Source organism: Sparus aurata, chromosome 6 (genome assembly GCF_900880675.1).
Source record: "Sparus aurata chromosome 6, fSpaAur1.1, whole genome shotgun sequence".
NCBI lineage: Eukaryota > Metazoa > Chordata > Actinopteri > Spariformes > Sparidae > Sparus > Sparus aurata.
The window spans coordinates 22809052-22829348 of record NC_044192.1 but is presented as its reverse complement, the minus strand read 5'-3'; the positions used below and the strand labels follow the sequence as shown (position 1 = coordinate 22829348).

At 41.6% G+C, this 20297-nt stretch overlaps 1 protein-coding gene across 4 annotated transcripts in view; it reads left to right on the top strand.

Moving 5' to 3' along the window:
• The window catches only part of LOC115583861 (low-density lipoprotein receptor-related protein 1-like), a 98991-nt gene that overhangs the window by 13278 nt on the left and 65416 nt on the right, over positions 1-20297 (top strand). For all 4 annotated transcript variants that reach the window (XM_030421067.1, XM_030421066.1, XM_030421069.1 and 1 more), the window contains exons 2-3: positions 2588-2710; positions 16752-16889. In XM_030421067.1, coding sequence (XP_030276927.1) covers positions 2588-2710; positions 16752-16889 — 261 coding nt within the window. The remainder of the gene's footprint in view (positions 1-2587; positions 2711-16751; positions 16890-20297) is intronic.

Genomic DNA, 20297 nt, shown 5'->3' with positions numbered 1-20297 from the left:
ATCCTTGGGACTTCTGAGAGAGAGAAAGATGCCCCTCTACGCCCCCCCCCCCCCCCACACACACACACACACACACACACACACACACACACTGATCACAGCGGTACAGAGAGGAGGATAAGTGGGGAGTGTGCGAATGTGTGCAGCAATATGTCAGGTTGAATTCATGGTATTTAGGTTGAGCTCCATTTCAAGATATCCCTTCGCTGCTGGAGTTGGAGGCAAGCCTTAAATGTAAATACAGTCCTCCTGTTTATCCTGCTTCATCCCCTTCATCCACCCCTATTCTCTCCCATCCTTCCTCCTGTCCTGTTCATCATGCTGCACGTCCAAGTAAGCAGGCATTCACAATACCGCTCACCATTTCAAATCAGTGCTTTATGTTTTGACCTAAGCTGTGCAAGCGGATGTTGACACGCCAGACTCCACACTTTTCAATACGATATTAAAAATGTAAATGATCAGTCGAGTCAGAGGGCCGGGGCGGGTGGGTTGATTCAGTGAGAAGATTAAAAATGTCGTAACAATAAACCCAGATTGCTGATATTCAATGTGATGGTAGCGATAAGAGACAGAAATGAAAGGGGGAGTGTAAAACGACCTTTTCCTGGATGTACAAAACATCAGTTCATTCACGACCAGGTGATGGATATTCAAAATGTGAACTATCCGTGAGTGAATTCCAATTATAGTTTGGGATTGCCTGTTGCTCACTTTAAATGTCAACTGGTAAAATGTTTGTTGTGTTTTTATTTGTGGGAGAAATAATGTTTTTATGAAAACAGCACATAAGGACACGTACTTCATCTGATTTGTTTTGTATTCGCCCATAATATGATAAGGTCCTGTATGGCCTTATAAATAAAAGAATCACAAAGTGTAATGTGATTCTCTCTATCTACAATACTGTGACATGGCCAAAGGTTTTATTATAAGGTCCCTGTTTGACCAGATGTCACTTCCTCTATAACCTTCCTCAGGGGTAATGTGCCTTTGTAATAAACAGCGTTGGACAGTAATTTGTAAGGCTTTTTTAGTTATATGTAAGTTACCCTATTTGTGACCATAATAAAGGTTTGCTTGTTCGCTATACAAATGTAGGACATGTAAGCTTGACAGCTAGCACCCTCATAGGACATAATCACACTGCAGCCATTTTCCTCTGACGTCACGCTCAGAGTGGTTTTAAGTTACAGTATATCCTTTAATATCAATTATCAACAACTGTATAGATGATGGATAGTCAAAATGTGGAGTCAAAGCTGGCCACATCAAGGTAAAACATTATATTAGCTGAGGTTAGCATTCAACCACTTCCTAGCTAATCTTACTGTTTGATTACATCCCACGCGTTTCACTTTCAGGCTTAAATGAATGTGCCCAAGATGTGCTTTGATATTTTAAAATTGACTTCACTTCACAGAAGAAATGTTAGCTAGGAAGTGGTTGAAGCTAACTGAAGCTAAGCTCACTCTTGACAGTAGATATCTCGAAACCGTAAACGGGAGGTGTTCACTCTATATTCCAAAGTTAGTCGCCATGGTGCTTATATGAAGTTGTTCATCCTTGGTTTTTCCCACTTGGCAGCTCATAATTATGGTTTTAATGATATGATGTGAACATAAACCACAAGAGATTGTCACGTATGTGTGTGTGTGTGTGGCTTTTGCAGCTGTTGGCAGATCTAATTGACTAATACTTGCTTATGGTTGATTAATAATCAACCGTAATTATATTTTTAATGCCTAAAAAGTATAATTTTCTTTTTCAGTTTTTAAAGTTGTCCAACACCAGTGAGCATAAAACAGATCTGTTCAGTGTAAAAGGGCTGATTACAGATCTGAATTGTGTAGTGCAAAATAATATGGAGGACATGACAATAAAGAGCTTCTTTTGAAACCTTGAAATCCTAGACATACATACCAAGATCCATTCTTTTCTTTTTCATACCTTTTTTCAGGTCTATTCAATCATTAAAATTGTACATACAACAGTAGTTAAGTACACCACTGTCTCTCATAATCCCTGTGTATATTCCACTCAGCAGTAAGTTGCATCAAACTCAACTCACCAAGAGTTAACCCTAATGCCCGAGGGTGACTCAGCTCTGTTGCTTGTGTATGTGTGTGTGTGCATGTGCTGTTCTGAGAGAACTGCGTTTGAATGTGTTCCCCCCATTTGGCTGTGGCTGGAGTGGGCAGTTTTTCCTCTCTCTGTAAGGTCGGGTTGAGGGGAAATTGATGATCGGGGGGCAATTCACTGAACAAGATGCTCTTTGATATCCTCCAGACGTGTTGCATCACTGCTATTTGCCTGGGAACACTGACCTGGATATTTAGGTAGAGCAAGTTTATGCAAAGCCTTTCCGCGGCCTGCTTGTGTGCGTGTGTGGGTTTTGTGTATCCGGTCTCTATCCCCTCCATCAAGTAGCAACTTTCCAGGATCTAATTAGGGCCAGAGAGGGCCACTATTGACTCTGAACACAACAGACCCCGCTTGCTAATGAGACCCCAGAAAATAAAGATCGCTGACACAAAAGGAGCTGAAATCTTTTAATTAATTCACTTTTTCCTTTGTCTCTTTTCAGCCCCAAAGACCTGCAGCCCGAAGCAGTTTGTGTGCAAGGATGGGGTGACGTGCATCTCAAAGGGCTGGCGCTGCGATCGGGAGAAAGACTGTCCGGATGGCTCTGATGAGGAGCCTGATGTTTGTAAGTGTTAAAAAAAAGAAAGAAAGAAAAAAAAGTCCAATATGTCAAATCCAGACACGGATGGCTACCTTCTTGTTTGCACTTATTGTTCTGATCTGGCTGCATCTGACTTTCACAGAAGAGTGAACTTTGGCTGACATTTAACCACTCAGGCTAGATAATTGGAGCCTACAGCTTATGTTGATTTATATATAGAGAACCCCCAGTAAAGTGTGTTCAGCACACTTCATTTTCTCCTCATGTAGTGTATTGTCTTGTCTGTTCAAGGCTCTGAGGAGTTAGAGAGCATTTTTACAAATCATTGTTATTGTTATTATTATTATACATCACGATGTAGCATCTTCAGCTGTGAGGAAATGTGTGAATAATGTAGGCTGATTTGACTTAAACACTGTTCAACAGGTCTCCAAGTGTAAACAACTTATCTGAAATGGATCGAAAATTTGCTGTGATGACTCTTGATAAGACTAAAAATATTTTTTTGTGGCATCAAAGGTATGCTAATCCATTACTGTAGCCTTTGATTCCCCCAAACATATCCTAAAAGCAATCATCAACGAACAAACTGAGAGTGTTAGCCTATTAGATGTGTGTGGCTAACCACAGCCCGTCTAGAGAAAACAATGGGATGTTCTATCATTAGGGGACAGAGGTCACTCTGCCCTTAAACAGCCCTGTCACGCCCAATTAGGAGATTTACAGTGTTTGTCTTTCTTAGAAAGATGTGATTTCCTTTTGCATTCAGAGCCACAGAGGATGCAATCATGAGACAAACCCAAACGGAACGTAGGACTCCAAAAAAAAAAAAGAAAAAAGACAGCCGTCGTTTGAAAGTCCTCATTAGAGCCGAGATGCTTTGAGGCTGAATCCCTGGGGAGGGAATGAAAGCAGCAGTGTCTCGTTGGTCAGCCTCTCAGACTGAAACGCCTGTAGTTTTCTAAGAGGACAGAGAGCTTGGGATGGAGTGGGGGGGGGCAGTGTGACTGTGTGTGTGTGTGTGTGTGTGTGTGTGTGTGTGTGTACATGTTGCTTCTTTGGCGGGGGGTTAGCCTGGGAGAGAGACTGAGTGAGCGACTGGGAGGCCAGAGCAGAGTGCTGTAGCTGCAGTCTAGACGCAGAGACTGTATGAGAGCAGGTCTGGAAGTCATTAGAGACTCGCCCAGAGCAATGGAGAAACCTGCTGTTTTTCACAACCTGCTCTTTCCCTCCCCTCTCATCTGCGGGGCCCAGCCTCCTTCCGCGTCTCTATCTGGGGCAGAAACACCAGTGACTCCATCGCCTGTCTCCTGCTTATGCCAAACTCTCTCAAAAACAACAGTTATAGGACCTCTGCTCCGGAGTGTCAGGATGTACAGCCCAAGAAGTGAGTCAGAGACACAAAAGAAATGCCAAGTCTTATCTTAGCTTCCTGAGAATTTAGATGCTTTCTTAAAGTGAAGATTAGTGAAATTTATTGAGGAGCATTGCCAAGTGCAAGTACATGACAAAGGTTGGGGTAAACACTCCTGTCTGCTGCTTCAGAGTATGAACAAAGACAGAAGTTGGAATAGTCTTAAGATGGTGCTTACAGTTTGTTACAAATTGTGGGTTTCTTTGGAAGTGTGCCCTTCGTTCAAATTAAGGGATAAGTCTGGGGATATTCTGTGGGGAGTTTTTTTTTGTAAAAAAAAACCACCCAAAATGTATCTGAGAAGCAAGTCATTCTAAAAGCCTGATATGATTTATTCCTGTTAGCCCAGGCCTGTATTCTTATCTTCACAAATCACACCAGTGAGTCACACTATTGCACTCTTCATTACAGTTTTCACTTTCGTTTGTGTCAGTCCAACCACATCCTTTTAGTCCGGTCAGGAGAGACTAGCAGATTAGGTCAAGAGAATGTTTATTATAGGAGCTGATAATGTGATAATTGTCAGAAAGTCTTTGGTGCTCAGACTCTACAGGGACTCTACAGTCCAGTCACTGGTGGTGATAGTGTCTTACTGATGGCAGCCTGAGGGAACTAAAGGCAGAGAGAGAATCGTATTTAAAAAGACAGCAGCAAGGTGACAGGCTAAAAGTGACGGCGTGTCACTCTGCTATTGGCGAGACCCAAGCTGCTGATGTGAACAACTGATATTAATGACAATGAGGCGGGGAACTGTAACTGGGCATGCATACAATGAAAGTGTATATTCATTACCCCAAGATTTTCCTCTCCATTAGGAACCAGTGGACTTTGGGCTGAGTGCCACACACAGGTTTGGGAAGTTGGAAACCAAACGATAATAATGTTATCAACCAATCTGTGTCTGTGCATGGCCTGTATCATTTTTGCTGACCTTGATGCTGCCCGCTGTGTTTTCCTTTTGTTTGTTTCGTTTTGTTGTTTTGATTTCCATCAGTGTTTTGTTTATTCAGGACGTCTGAATGTACTTCAGAGTGAAAAGGTCATTGCTCTTTGAAAGGGTGTAATTGCATTAGTGTGCTATTATATTATGATTATATCACTGGCATGAAACAGTCTTCACATGACAAACATTACTGTGTATTGCTATCATTTCTGGGGCAATTTATCATCCAAGTGAAGTAGTTATCGCAACGGACTAATGCATTGTTGGTTTTGGTCCCTTCATGTAATTTGTAGATAAAAAAAAAAATTTACATCTCCGGCCTTATTATTAAAGTTTGCTTTTGGATATCTGGTGCTGACGTTGTGAGGTGCCTGCTGTGTAACCACAACCTCCATCATTCAATTTAGACCTTTGTTGCGTGCCCTCTCCACCTATCCCCCCAGTGATGCTTGCTGATGTCAAATGATCCAAATACCCCCCATAATGCTGGAGTAGTGAATGAATCTGAGTGAAATGTGCTTGATTAGCATTTTTATAGCTCATCATAGGTAAACACTCTGCAGAGAAAACTGGTAATCCTCTTTTTTTTCTGAGCAGCAGTCAGTTGTCACAAGGACTGAACGTTCAAATTGAAACACCATGTTGTCATATGCGAGCATTTCATCCCCAACTGTATGCACACCACCTGTACACTGAGTAACATTTGTAGTTGTATTGTTGTGATAAATGTGCTCTTTGTGAAGGTGCTTTTGCAGGCGCTTCTGGTTGAAAGATGCATGAGGGAGGTTTATTTATTCACTCGTGCGGACAGGGCTTCACAGTGGCCTTTGTTAGTGTGTTGGCTATTGCCGGGGAAGTCAGCCACTGTCCAGTGCAGCTGCTTTGCCCTGCTGTGTAACCCCCACAATGCTGTTCTTTGTACCCCGGGGTGCTGGGTCAGACTGGCATAAAGGGATACTGACAGAGTCAAACAAAAACAAAGTGGTTGTCTGGGCATATGACCTTTTTATAGAACTTTGATCTGCATTCCTGATCAATGAACAATTGAACGCCGTGCAATGGAGATAGATGTGAAGATAATTTGCTGCTCCATAGCCTTCAGGTAGGGTGTCGAAGCTTACAGAGCTGCCATCTCCTCAGGCTTTAGACTTTATTGGGGTCCTGAAATATTCCCACGTGCAGTGAGTGTGCCCTGGAAACACAGGAAGTGTGTAACGCTGCAATGACGTCCCCTCCCAGGCCTGTAATATGGGCCATTTTACAGACAGTCCCCACCTAAAATTGCAATTAGCTTTTTAGGAGACGTTACAACCAATTTCAGAGTGGGAAAAAAACTGACTGCTATCAAAAGAAATAGAAGACTGCCTTGAAAAGAAATTAAATCTGCTGAGTCTTTGATCTGGAAGTCGGCTGCAATTGGACATAAGGGAACATTGTTTGTCGTTTATTTTGTCAGTGGTGACATTTACCAGACAGTCGACCCAAAGCCAGTGGCTATACTGTTAAGACACTGTATGTAAGAGGAAGTGATCCGTTTGATCCTGCTACTGTCTCCTAAAAAGCAGCCACCACCCAGTCCAGATAGCTATCAACATGTCGAGGAAAACAGCCGCTGCTCAACATGAAAGAGTCTGTCGCCTCGCAGCACCTTGTTCCTGCAAGAACCTGCTGCAGGTGTGAGAGTGTGTGCACACAGCCTGCTCTCCGCCTCCTCCTCTCTCTCGCACACGAGCACACACTTTTCTCATTTCTCTCCCACAGACACTATAGCAAACGTTTCACCGTTCCAAAACGGTTCAAAGACGCCTTTAAACTGTGCTCTTTAGACAGTGTTCCCAGCAGCCACGATCAGCATACACACATACACACTGATATTCATGTTTGCATTGCGTCACAGCAGCGGAAGAAGAGAGGGTTTGTCACTATGAGTGTGCAGCACTTTGAATCTCAACTTGACTAATGCTACATGATGTTTTGGCCTCAATGACATGAAAATGCACTTTATTTTGGCAGCTGTCAGAATACATAATGACATGACAAGTTAGGTGTTATATATCACATTTACTGAATCAGAGAGGAGCAGACTTGAGTTCGTTGCACTATAGTTCATCCCTCACTTGAACTGCTACAGGGATGTGCTGTGGATTAATTAATATTTAATGTACTGAAATTAGAAATGTGACCAGAATAGAAGTAGGTTCTTTAATTATCACATACAATTACACAGTGTAATACTTCCATGACTCAGAAACTCAAAACTTGCAGTGAATGATTTTATTTGAGGTCGCGCAATAAGCTGATCGTCATATAAAGTTGACATTAGCCATTTAGCATTCACCTTTTTACACATCCATCAAACCCGGAGCCACATTAGCATAGTATCGTGTTTCTGGCAGGTTCTAGTAAGCGTGAAATACCTGCCTCTTAAGCGGCATAATGCTATACTGTGTCCTAGGTAGCTTGCAAAGTTAGGTGCATACTTGGCTTGAAACAATGCTAATGAGAGCAGTCAGACTGAAACGAAGAGGTGAAATTGTCAGGCGTAAAAAAATTCAGAATGACCTGAAAGATGTGGAAACGTTCAGTGGTCATTTTTGCCATAACAGCTGAGTGTTACAGATAATTTGTGTCCCCACCTACTAGAAATAAAAATTCCCTTCATCCCAACAATCCAAGAGCATGTATGAGCAAATATTTAGCACATAATTCGAGCTGCAGCCTTGCAGACACGCCCCCTACAAAAAAACACCTCTAAAGAACAGCCCAATTCCTTGCGGATGCAAAGCGGCTACATAATCCAAACCACGCCTTTGAAAATATATATATATAAATCTAGGTATTTTAGTTTAAGTATTAGGCGAAAATATTGCCCTGTGGTGAATGCACTGGGTTAGCCTAACTGCTCAAAATATTTTAATAAATATATGTTGATATTCTAAGCTTGGGTTTAGGTACAAAAAGGTACAAAAACAGAATAAAGTTTGCCGCCTTAGACTACAGAGCCTTATATTATTTTATTATCTTCACAAGTATAGGCACAACTTATATGCATTGGATACAATATTTAACATCAAAATGGAGTACTGGCCTCTTCTGTGGCCCAAACTGGAAGTTTAACTCCCGTTGACTTCATGCTCGTGCTGCTGCTGGAGATGGATAGTGTGACATTTTCAGCAGTAGCAAACTCAAGTCATGAGGGTCTGAAAATTAGTTGTTAAAGACGGAACTTGTGCGGCGGTAACAGTAAAGATTTATGGAGGAAAGGCAGAAATCATATATAGTTGATATACATACAGTACATGTATATAAATATATGCTCTATTTGAGGGTGTGGTGAGGTGGACGTGACCCACAGGCCGCCAGCTGGCCATTTTTAGATGAGGAGTTGAGGCCGGGGCAGTAGAGAGGGCACAACTGGCCCCTTGAAGCAGGACAAGACTGTGTTCAGCCAAGAAAAGCGTGTCAGGGGTTTTAAATTTTAAAAAGACCATTATGTAATCTCAGCAGGGCCCTCTGCAGAAGGGAGTGGGGCAGGACAGAGGCACCCTTAGGGGGGGACTACAAGCCTGGGACAAGAAGGGGGACAGAGTGGGGTTTATGATGCAGGAGAATGAAAGACACAGAAGATAATAATATGATAATTTGGGTGATGGAAACCCCCACCCTGCCTCTTCAGGGTATACAGATGCTGAACACCTGGCTATGCCTCGTGGCTGGTGTTTCTCTCTGTACAGCAAACTTACCTTGTGTCTGATTAGTCGCAGTAATAAATGACTACATCCTGTTTGTGATGGTGCATTATTGAACACACAGCTTGTCTTCTGCAGTTGTTGTTTAACTTCCGTCTCCTCGGGTTTCTTGGCTCTTCCGATGACGAATACTCTGATCCTCCTCTCCGACCCCCTCGGGCCTCCCCTGTCATTTACATAGCTGTTATTCTATGAGATAATTAGAGCATTAGAAAAGAAATTCAAAGGACAGGCGGCTGTGTAACAAATTAAAATGACTGTCTGGAGAGGGGTTGGTGCTTAATTTGTGATGATGATAAAGTTTGTCTCTTTTGCTTTCTGGGTAAGAACTCTAAGCCATCACAGACTATGTGCCTCTCAGATGTTTAGTCATTCTGGGGCAGCAGTATGGCCCTCTTTCTGTCCTTTACTAGAAAAACTTGCACAATACTAATAGTTTTAAGCTAATCCTCAGTCCATTGTGAGGGAATAAGAGGCCGAATGAATCAAAGAATGAGTCTGTTCAATCTTAGAAATAGAGTGGCTATGTAAGAACCTTATTCAGTAGGCAATAGGTCTATTTTCTTCTTTCATCTGTGTGAACGAAATGGCAGAAAAGTGTGTCTGTGTCTGCCTGCATGATCACAGGTGAGAGAGGTGGGTTTAAGGAGTTTTATTATCCGTCCTTTTATGCCTAAGCTCAGGGAAAAAGGTGGCAGGCATATCTTACCCATTGATTTCCTTTGTGTGGGTTCGTTTACTTTTGCTCTTTCATAACCAATACAGATATAGGCCCAATCTATTTATTTGTTCGGGGTATCTGGTGGTGTTGTCCTGTTCGATTCCTTGCAATTTACTTTGGTGATAGAGCTGTTTGCTCAGTGGTTTCTCTGCCCCGAGGAGCAGCGGTGCTGCTGTGTTTGGAGAACGGTCAGTTTGTTGTGCTTTTGAGGGCTGGATTTAGCCTTCCTGCTTTGCTTGTCACCCTGCCAGCCACCCCAGAAGAAGCCCCCCAGAAAGGAATGAAAATGTGGTGTTGATATGTTAGAAGGAAAGGGGGTAAGCAGGGAGCAGAGAGACCCATGATCCAACCCTCAAGTGCAGAGTTCATTGAGGGCACACAGTCTGCCACCAGGGTCAAAGCCAAAGACGGTTATAATGAGCTGCTTTTGTGCTGTAAAGTTGTGTAAATACACTGTTAAACTGAGGTGCGTTTGCAGAGACAAAGCGGAATCAGGTGGCTGAAAATAAAAATGACCTAGTATTTTTGAGGTGTGGTTGGAGTGGCAGATTAATGTGTGTGTTTCACCTGCAGGGTGAAGTGTTTATTATAGGATAGCCGTCAGACATAAACAGCGGCGGAGTGCAGCATTGTTTCCCACACCACTTGCCTGCTCTTCTGCTGTCGTGATCTCTTTGACAAGATCGCATTGAGCAGCAACATGAAATATAAACATATACACTATGTATAGAGATAAATATATGTATGGTATACGTGTGTTTGTGTGTGTACATACGGGATATTACCATAAGACACAGGCTTACACACACAGACACGCACCCATCTGCATAAACAGTTTCTGCTGGACAGTCATTTTTGCTTTGTATTGACAACATACCCAACAGTTTGAACTAGGGATGCAATTTTTAAGGAATTTCTTAATTTGACAGTCAGCTGCCTCAGCTGCCAGATTTCCGTTGTCCATTGACTTGTCAGTTGCTACTCGACCAGTAAGTGATGAAATGACCGCAATTTGTCAGATTTCCTCTGTTTATACGACCTGCAACCTGCAGCACAGCACTTAAGTTTCCCACCCTGAGTATATCGTCAGAGGAAAATGGCCGCTTTAATGTAAAAAATTGCTATAATCTACTAATAGCCATTTGTATTTTGTATGTTTGACTGACAAAGTAATTACATTGAATTTAACAAGATACGTTTTGATGTAATTGTGCCCATGTCTGATTGTCATTTAATATAAATACAATTTTTAATTGCTTACATTTTTAATGGTGATTAATCAATTCATCATTAATCATTAAAGTCCCTAGTTTAAATCTGTGCTACATTACTCAGTTTGTTTTGTGTTCGTCTTATTTTGTACTGTTTATGTGTCCCCGTATTTGTCTGCGCTTGCTTTTAATCACTTTATTGCCCTTTAAAAAAAAGAAGAAAACAAAGAGTAGCAACATCAAAATACAAACTCTCATGTTGCCACTAGGTCCTCTCTTAGGCCTAAATGAAGCTCTGGTGTTGTTGCGTCTTGCTTTCGGTGCCATGTCCTAGTTAAATTTGGAGTTTTGTTACTTTGGCAGGGCACACGATGATTTTGGGGGGCGGGGGTCAAGGGGTGCCTCGGGGCTGCTTGGTCAGGATTCGGATGCTCCGTCCAAGAATGTGTCATGTGGGCCAAGAACATCGCAGAGAGGGCCAGCTGGTCGTCAGTGGTCAGAGAAACCCAGTATTAGTGTGTCATTAAGAGCTAGTGGCAGGAAAGTGGTGCAGCACTATTTATTCATGAGGTGTATTAATGGCTAAACATGTTAAATTATTCAGCTATATCTGGGTGATGTCCGTGTGAAGTAGCGAGATTAGTTTTAATTATCTGATGCTTGTCAGTCGAATATGGGGCAATAGTTTAGATATGTGTATTTTTCGACATTGTTTCACATGCTGGAGCGTCTGTAGGATTTAAAATGAAAGCTGTGACAGTGGTTAGCCTCTTTGCTCTCCACAGTTGGCCTCATTCTGCCCCCCTTTATCTTTTCCTCTTGCACTGGCAGCGACTTGTTAGTTGTTTGTGTGTTTGTTGTCGGCTGAATAAGCTTTGTGTTGACCAGCATATGGAGGGCAAGCATGAACTAGTGAATGGAAAATCCCACAGCCTAACAAGCTCTGCGCTAGTGGATGGTCCGATCCAGACCCAGACCTTGACTCCTTCTCGGTCAGCTGGGCCTCTTTCTACTACTGGAGAGGAAACTCAGATCAGAGAGACAGTTTCCAAGATGAATCATTCTGCAAAAATGACACTTGTGACAGAAAAAAAACAAAAGTTTTGTTTTAAGAGAATGCAAGGAAGAGATAGGAAAATGTGTTTCGACATATTAATCCCTAAACAGCCCATTATTAGAAACGTGCCAGCCCCTCTGTCTTCACGGTGCCCCCGCGGCCCTCACCACTTCCCTCCAGGTGGCCGTGCCACAGTTCAGATCAGGCTCTGCACGTGACGCTGCTTATAACACCGCGGCTGAGCCTGCTTTGTAGGAGGCCACAGCCGATTTGTGTGATCCAAACAATGGCCTTAGTTCTCTTGTCCCCCTCCCTCACCACCCCCTCTGCCCTCGCTCCCTTGGACTGGAAAAGTGCATGTGATCCATCTCTATGTGTAGCAGCTTAAAGACTCCACTCGTGTCTGAAATCCAGTGTGCCACAATCTTGTTTTGATAGATGCTCAGAGAAGAAAGGCTTTGTGTGACTCTCGCAGTGACTCCATACCGTGTTAATGTTTCGTGCAGTGTCTCTTTTATGAGGGTTGAGGCAATGTGTGTCTGTTTGCACATCTTCAGACAAGCCTCATGAGTCAGAAAGACGTGTGGAAAAAGTGAAACCTGTCCTGTAATCTGCTGTCGTCTCTGTGACGTCTGTAACAGAGAAGTGAAGCCTTGGCACAATATCTAGTTCTCTATAGGAAAATAATTGTCAAATCTCAGGCCTCAGTGCTCACTCGCACAGTCTAAGGATAACCTTCATGGGTCAGTAATGGAGACACCTTTTCCATTTCCCTGGGCGTCCTAATTGAGCTACAGAACAGAATAGTTGTGGATCTTTTCCTGAACTATTCAAGGAGCTGTGTAGAGGAACAGAGCAAATAGAAATTTCTCAAGAAAAAAAAAAGTTTGGGCCTGCTAACCTGGCTCACTCACAGTCGAGGAATGTTGAAGAAAAGACCCTGTTTAATTCAAATTAGCAATGCCTTTTCCACTGCGGCCCCACCGACCGCTGCCAGCTCGCACAAGAATGAAGCCTTGTGGGGCTCTGTCCACTTCCTGTGAATGAGGTGTTTCACTCTGTCTCCTCCGTCTGCCCTCTCTCGCTTTCTCTTCCTCTGTTTCTTACAGTGTTCATTTTCCACACATTGCCCTGCCACTTCGACACGTACTGTAAATGGGTCAACAGATGTTGGATGAAAAATGAAGGGAGGAGATAAAAACAGAGAGAGAGTGAGAAGGAGGAGGGACGGCCAACAGTTTTTTTGCTCCCCACATGGGCTGAGAAAGACCAGCCCTGCAGAGAAGTGATCGGTTTCAAATAAAGTTCAGAAAACAAAACAGCAAAGGAAGAAGTTCATGCATCTTGCTTGTATTATTATTATTATTATTATTATTATTATTATTATTATTATTAATAATAATAATAATTATTATTATTATTATTTACTGTTCTGAATTATATCACCATTGTTCTAAGGGTATTTTTCATTTAATCTGTGAAGGTTTAAAGGAGTAGGTCAACATTTTGGGCAGTATTCTGTTTTACTTTCTTGTCGAGAGTGAAACAAGATCAACACCACTCTCATTTCTATTTGCCAAATATGGAAATAGAGCTAGGTGATAGGTGATAGTAGGTGATGATGGTAGAAAGATGGACAAACACAATTATCACAGCAAGTCATGCTGGTTGAATATTCTTCATATGACTTCCATGCAAGCAACAAGCATTCCTGCCCCATGTGTAGGCAGAGGTTTGGAATTTTGACTTTTAGACTGAGGACTTTTAGCATTTTCTTTTAATATATTGTCTTGGTTAGGGTTCTGGTAACAAAAACTCTTTGGTTAGGGAACAAAACTACTTGGTAAAGGTTAGGGAACTAAGTTCATTGGTAAGGGTAAGGGGAACAATACTAGGTACTGAGTTTTAGAAAACAAAACTACCAAGAGTCCTGGCAGCTGGTCACCAATAAATATTTAAGCACATAACCCCCCATTAACTATAAAGTATTGTTCCCACATTTCATTTCATCCTACATTTGTAAGATATAATGTATTAATAAGAGGTACAAGTAAGCATATCATTGAACCAGGCTAGCTGTTTCCCCCTTTGTGCTAAGCTAAGCTACTGTAATCACCCGATGGCTTCATCTTAATTTTGTAGTGCACATAAATGAACGTGGTGTCAAACCTCTCCTTTCACTCTCAAGTATGTGAAAGTGTGTTTCCCAATATGTCACACTATTTCTTGAACATATCCACCCGTATGCATATATTATAGTCAACACAGTAAATGTGTGATACAGACAAATATCTTAAAAACAACAAGCCTCTGAACAAATGTGTAATCTCGATAACATTATATTCAATATGTTTAATAGCTTTTATCAACACGTACATGTTGTCAAACTACTATATACGGTTAGATTTGCTAATTAGTGTTTTGTGTCGTAATTATTGCTCCAAAACTCAATCACTGTCTCTGCCGGGAACATTGCTCATCAGTCATGTCACAGCCCATAGACTTGAACAGTGGCGATGACAGTTTGAAGAGTTCTGGGCAACACATCGACTGGTTGGACGTAGTGACAGAAGTTGTGCTGAGTCATTAGTCTCTTTGTGGATAGAAGACTGGCTAGAGTCACAGGCAGGAAACACCATCCAAGAAAAAGAGTTCAGTAAAAAGGTAATTAAGGAGAAAAGCCCTTGCTGCTTGTCCAATGATCATAGCAGAGCCTTCACTTCTGTATTGAGTTAAAGCTGCCCTGGATTTACTGCAGTGTTTTAGCCAAACTCATATTCATCCATGATGTATTGTTTCTCAGAGATCACAGAGTCCTCTCTTAGCACACACTACAGTACCAGGCCTACGTGCCGCTACACTGGCGTGCTTACTGTCAGTGTTTTGCCTCTGGGGTGGATGTGTGTGTGCTGTAGATGTAGTGAAGGTAGTCATTTGGCAAGGCCCAGTTTGGATAATGGTGTGTTTGTAATTCCTGCTAGTTTTCTCTAGTGGCCATCTTTTGCTGCCACAATGGTTCTTTGAATGTCTGCCTTGTGGTTCTGCCTGCTAAATTGGCAAAAGGAAAAGATGAATGTCAATCCAGGATGGATGAGAAGGGGGTTGCAAGTACTGGGAAACAAAGTAAAGGAACCAGAGAAAAGAGAAAAACGGAACAAACCTGCTTTTTTTCTTGATCATTTTAGAATCTATAGAAACGCTTTTCCTCCACAGGGAAATTAATTTAATGAAACAAAATGCAGATGACGCACAAGAGGACCTCACACGATGTGTAATGTTTTTGTAAACATTGTCTAAGATGTAAAACTTTACAGCCTGCAGCTCTGTCAGGGTTCATCTTCTTTTTCAGAGATACTCTATTGATTTCTTTGGGAAGAGGATTCACTCTGTAAAGATTTGAGAAACAAAACTTTGTAACAAACTGAATTTCTGTCTTTTGATGTTTATTCTTGAATCCCTGAAGGATATGGTATTTTTTGTTGAACTTTTGGATCTTTTTTTTGGTGAATGTTATGTGAACTTGTCTGACACTAACCTGCAAAAAGTGGATGGATGGATTCGTTAAGTTGGTAACAAAACGAGCATCCTTCAGGAACCTTTATTGAAATCAAGGTATCAGTATCACTACTATATTTGTTTTCCTTATCTGTCTGTTTCCCTTGATGTGGGGTAAGCTGGCAGGTAGTGACACCACACCTGAGCTTGTGCTTAGACCAGGAAACAGAGGGGTTGCTTGTCCATTTGTTGATCAGGAAGAGCTCTAAGACTTTCAGCATCTTTGACTGCCATTGATACCCAATAACTGTGCACGTGAGGGATCTCTCGAAGTCAGTCCTCACCTTGCCCATTTGTAGTGTAGTCACACTCTGATTGTTGCTGAGCACCCACTGCAGGTTACTCCTGTCTCGTATCAGGGCGTGTAATGGTTTGTGATGCGATCCATCACAGTGGTGCCATACACAGATATGAAGGGACAGAAAGCGCGATATGCACTCACTGGGGGAGATGAGAGCCAAACGTTTCTGTGTTGCTCTAGTCTGACAAATATGTTGTCATCCTTGCATAGCGCCTGCTGTCTGTCAGAAAGTCTCTCATCCACCGGCAGAATGGGGGGGCAGTGTTTTATAAAGATTGATTTGAAAGCATTTCTGCTTTACTGAACAGTTTATAGTCAAGATAAAATGGATGAGGGAGACGCAGGAAGAAGGCATATGTCGAAGATCTCAGGGTTAGAGCAATCTTCAGAATCATAGCTACACAGCACTGTACAGTATGTGCCCTCATGGCTCAATGCAAGCCCTCTTGCAGGCAGGCAGGGTATGTGGAGATGCACAGCTGGAGCTGTGTTCACAGATAAGGAGGGACACTGGAATTTTCATATCCATTTTGGCACGACATCCCACTTGTGTTTCTGCCTGCTGAGAACGGTTCCTCTTGCAAACCTGAGCAGAAAAAACTAATTTAGTCTCAAAAGTAAACCAAAGTATCTTGAGCTTTGAATTTTTTACTTTATTATACAACTTTAATTGGGTACACATTCAATATACATCAGAGCAATTAATAATGCAACTAAAAAGACTGCTTAGTCTTAGTTTTGTGTAATGGTTTTTTAGCATTATAAGATGTCTAATGCTTCTCTAATTCAAATGTATGTAGCTATTTTGCAGGATCGATGTGTTGGACTAGACTCATTTTAAATTATGAAATAAAAAATGAATGGATAGCAATAGCAGAACCGGAATCAAAGCAAATAATTATTATGTTTCTTGTATTAACTATTGATGTGTCTGAGTGTTAAATGAACTGAGCGCAGACTGAATTTAAGACACAGAGTAGCAAAATACATTTATTCATTACTACAGCGGATTATCACACACAGAGGCATCAGAAAGACGCATAAATCCGGCTGCAATAAAAAATGTAACTTCTTACTTTCTCATTTCAGTTGACTGCATCTGTGTCTCCCTCAGGTCCACACAGTACCGTATCCCGCTGCCCTCCCAATGAGTACCAGTGCGGAGGAACAGAACTCTGCATCCACATGAGCAAGCTGTGTAACGGGGCTGCCGACTGCACCGACGGCTGGGATGAGGGCCCACACTGCAGAGGTATCACTGTTACACAGACGTGCAGTTCAATAATACTGTTCTTGTGCTAGTTCATCCTGTCTGTGGTGAGTCGGATGTCTGTCTCGGTTTTTATTGTTGTTAATTGTTGCTTACTTGTTGTACAGTTCTCACCCCTGCAAATAGTCATACTGTGAAGTCACAGCAACAGACTGATGCACCACATCAATGTGAGAAAACATGCTGAATGTGTTTTTATTTCCCCATCAAGCAGCAATTCTGCATGCAATATTGAGACAAATCTGATATATTTTACATCCTGTGTCTGATCACTGTGGGCCTGTTACTCGTGGCATCATTTGAGTCCTTGTGACATTTGTCAGCCGTCACATAAGATTAGTTCTTTAGCCGGAAATGTCAAAATCCGATAATGTCTGTTTGACATGATGAATGGATCAGATACGTCGTTTTTTACTTTTCCTTCTTTTTTGCCCTTCAAACCCGCCGTCTTGTTTTGGAGATTCAGATGAATCCGCTTGTTTAATTACAGGAGGTTTATTTTAATTTATAGCACTGATGGTGAAAACACAGAGTTGATGGCTATGGGACTCTGGAGGGGGAGTTACCATTGATATAAGACAGAGCTGTCGGGGTTAGATATGGATGAATGTAGAGAGCTCTGTGGGGAAGTTGGGGACAGATAAGTGAGCGATACAGGACATTTGGGATCGACTTTTAGGGAAGAAATTAAACGCTGTGTTAGGGTTTGGACATAAATTAAATTAAGGAAGTTGTCCTTTTGAAACCAGAAACTAGGAAGCAATTTATGATGAGGCCAAAGAATGTGCTGACCACACTGAGAGACAAATTAAACCCAATTGTGTAATAATCCTACAGTAAATGTCTGTCGAGTATGTGAATTATTACAGGAAAGGAAGAATGTCGAAAGGGAGCTCAAAGGAGGCTGAGGACTTCCTCTATTGGATGTCTGTCTAAAGGTTAAAAGAGTGATAGATAATCAGAGTTTGTCAAGCTGTTTTTTGTCTCAAAGAAAATTCAATATTTTGATAATTAATTAATCATTTCAGTCATATTTCATGTCAAACATTTGCTGCTTCCAGCTTCTCAAAGGCATTTATCATAGTTAATGAGGAGTCTTTGAGTTTTTGACTATTGGTTGGACATAAAAACGAAAAGAAGACAAAAAAATTAATATTGTAAACTAAACAATTAATAAATGAATCATGAAAATAAGTAGAACATTAACTTATGATGAAAATAATTGTCTTACTCCTAACAGAAGTCATTCAAATTTTAAACTACCCAGCAGGGCATCATTACTGCTGCTTAATTTCTATATACGCTGAAGTAGATATGACTCTTGAACAACTTGTTATTGATAGATTTCCATTTTGCTTGACACATTGCAAAGTCTCACCTCCAACTTGTACAAAATCCAACAACAGAGAATCTTCCCGAACCAAAACAAAGGGTTGAATTATTATTCAATCCCGAGGTGCCTCTCACATTTTGATTGGAACAGTGAGCGCACCTGTCTTTTCGTTTTATTTTCTGTCTCCCCACACAACCTTCAGTGAAAAAAAATCAGTTTGGATGAAATATTTATGAAAGGAACGTTGGACAGAGTCACCGGGAAAGGACGTGGAATTTCCATGTGTTTTAAGGTGAGAGCAGAGGGGACAAACCTGCTGTCCATCACCGTTCATTTCAGGGTTTAAACTTAGTTTTAGGGTTCAGGTCAGGATTAGTTTAAATGCTCGGGGCTTTGAGTGTCTGTTTGTGTCTGCAACACACATACTTGGCCTCTGATGTACTTTGATTTTGCCCCAAAGTGAATATTTTTCCGCATGTGTCACTGTAGGTTGTTGACATTGTTGCCCATGTTGGTTTTTCTAAACACATCTCAGTTGTTTGGTGCTCAGACTTGTTTTGGCAAATTCCGGGCATGTCTGTAATTTGAACTGTGGTTGTTCCAGCAAGCCTCTGGAGTGCAGCAGGCGGACTTGTGTGCTACTGTGTGTAATATTTAACGCATTGCACAGGGCACTGGATATACTGAGCAACTACAAAGTCTGAGAGTAACAGCTAGAAATGAAGAAACTAAAAAGTAATCTGCTGATTTGTGTGGTTTCATTTTTTCTTGCTCAGCAGTTATTGCTCTTCAGGTTCAAGTTTAAATTTATTATTGATTTAGGAAATTAATTCAGTCAGTCACGCAGAAATGCAGTGTGTACAGTAGAGTATAGCACCAACACTGTGGGCTTCTGTTTCTTTAATCCTTTAAAATGTGGCGAGATTCTTGATCCTCTCCTCCCGGAGGTGGTGTGGTAGTGTGAATTGTCCGCCAGCATCTGTGGGCAAAGTGAATCACTTGTGACTGATAGATCTCAGCAGGGTTTGACATGACTGTGTCTGTTTGACTGTGACTCACTGTGTCTTGATTTATATCTCACAGATATGCAGCGCGCTGTTGAAAACTCTGCAGAGATTCCATTATGCATCAGTCAGCTGACTGGACGGTGTGAGTGTAGCGTGTTGTGATCATGTCCTTCTATATTTACTGTGTGTCTGTGTGTGTGTGTGTGTGTGTGTGTGTGTGTGAGTGAGTGTGTGTGTGTGTGTGTGTGTGTGTGTGTGTGTGTGTGTGTGTGTGTGTGTGTGTGTGTGTGTGTAGCCTCGGGGATGGTCGAGGTTAGCGCGGAGGTATTGATTGTGAGTGCAGGGCAGAAAAGTTTGTTGATTGGGTCCCTGACCTTCCTTTACAAAGTCTGTATCAAATACTTGCTTTACTTAAAGGAGCAATCTGCCTTTAATTAACATCAGAGCTCAAAAGGTCGTCCTATTTGAATCACTTTAAAACATAATAATCACATGTCGATGTGACTACGTTTTTCCCTTTTTGACACGTTTGCAATTTGCTGACATTCACTAATTGCACTTGCTATGGATGACAGTGATACAGTTAATATAATGATTAGGACTGAATTAAGCAGCGACTACAATGATAAGTATTAACTATTGTAATTACACTTTCAGAGTCCAGGAAGTCCAGGAACTCTTATTTTGAAAGAGCAGTGATGACGTTTTTCTCCGCTCTCATCTTAAATTTGCTTTCATTTGGTTACTAGCTTGATGTTAGTGTGGCACCGCTCTAGATGTTTCGTTTAATTACTTGTGCTATTTCGCGAGGTAGAGAGATCTTTTGGTTTCATCTCGTGAATGTATAGTCCAACTTGTCATCTTCTCCTCAATCAATATTTCTCTAGCACTAACAGGAAATAAACATTCACGCGTATTTTTTTCTCCTCTGCTAATCTCACGGTGTTGGCGAATTTGTATAAAAACAACACACGACTTAATTTCGAGTTTAAAATGCATTGTAAGGCGCGTTATGTAAAGATTTTTACCGAGTAAAATATTACCAATTTT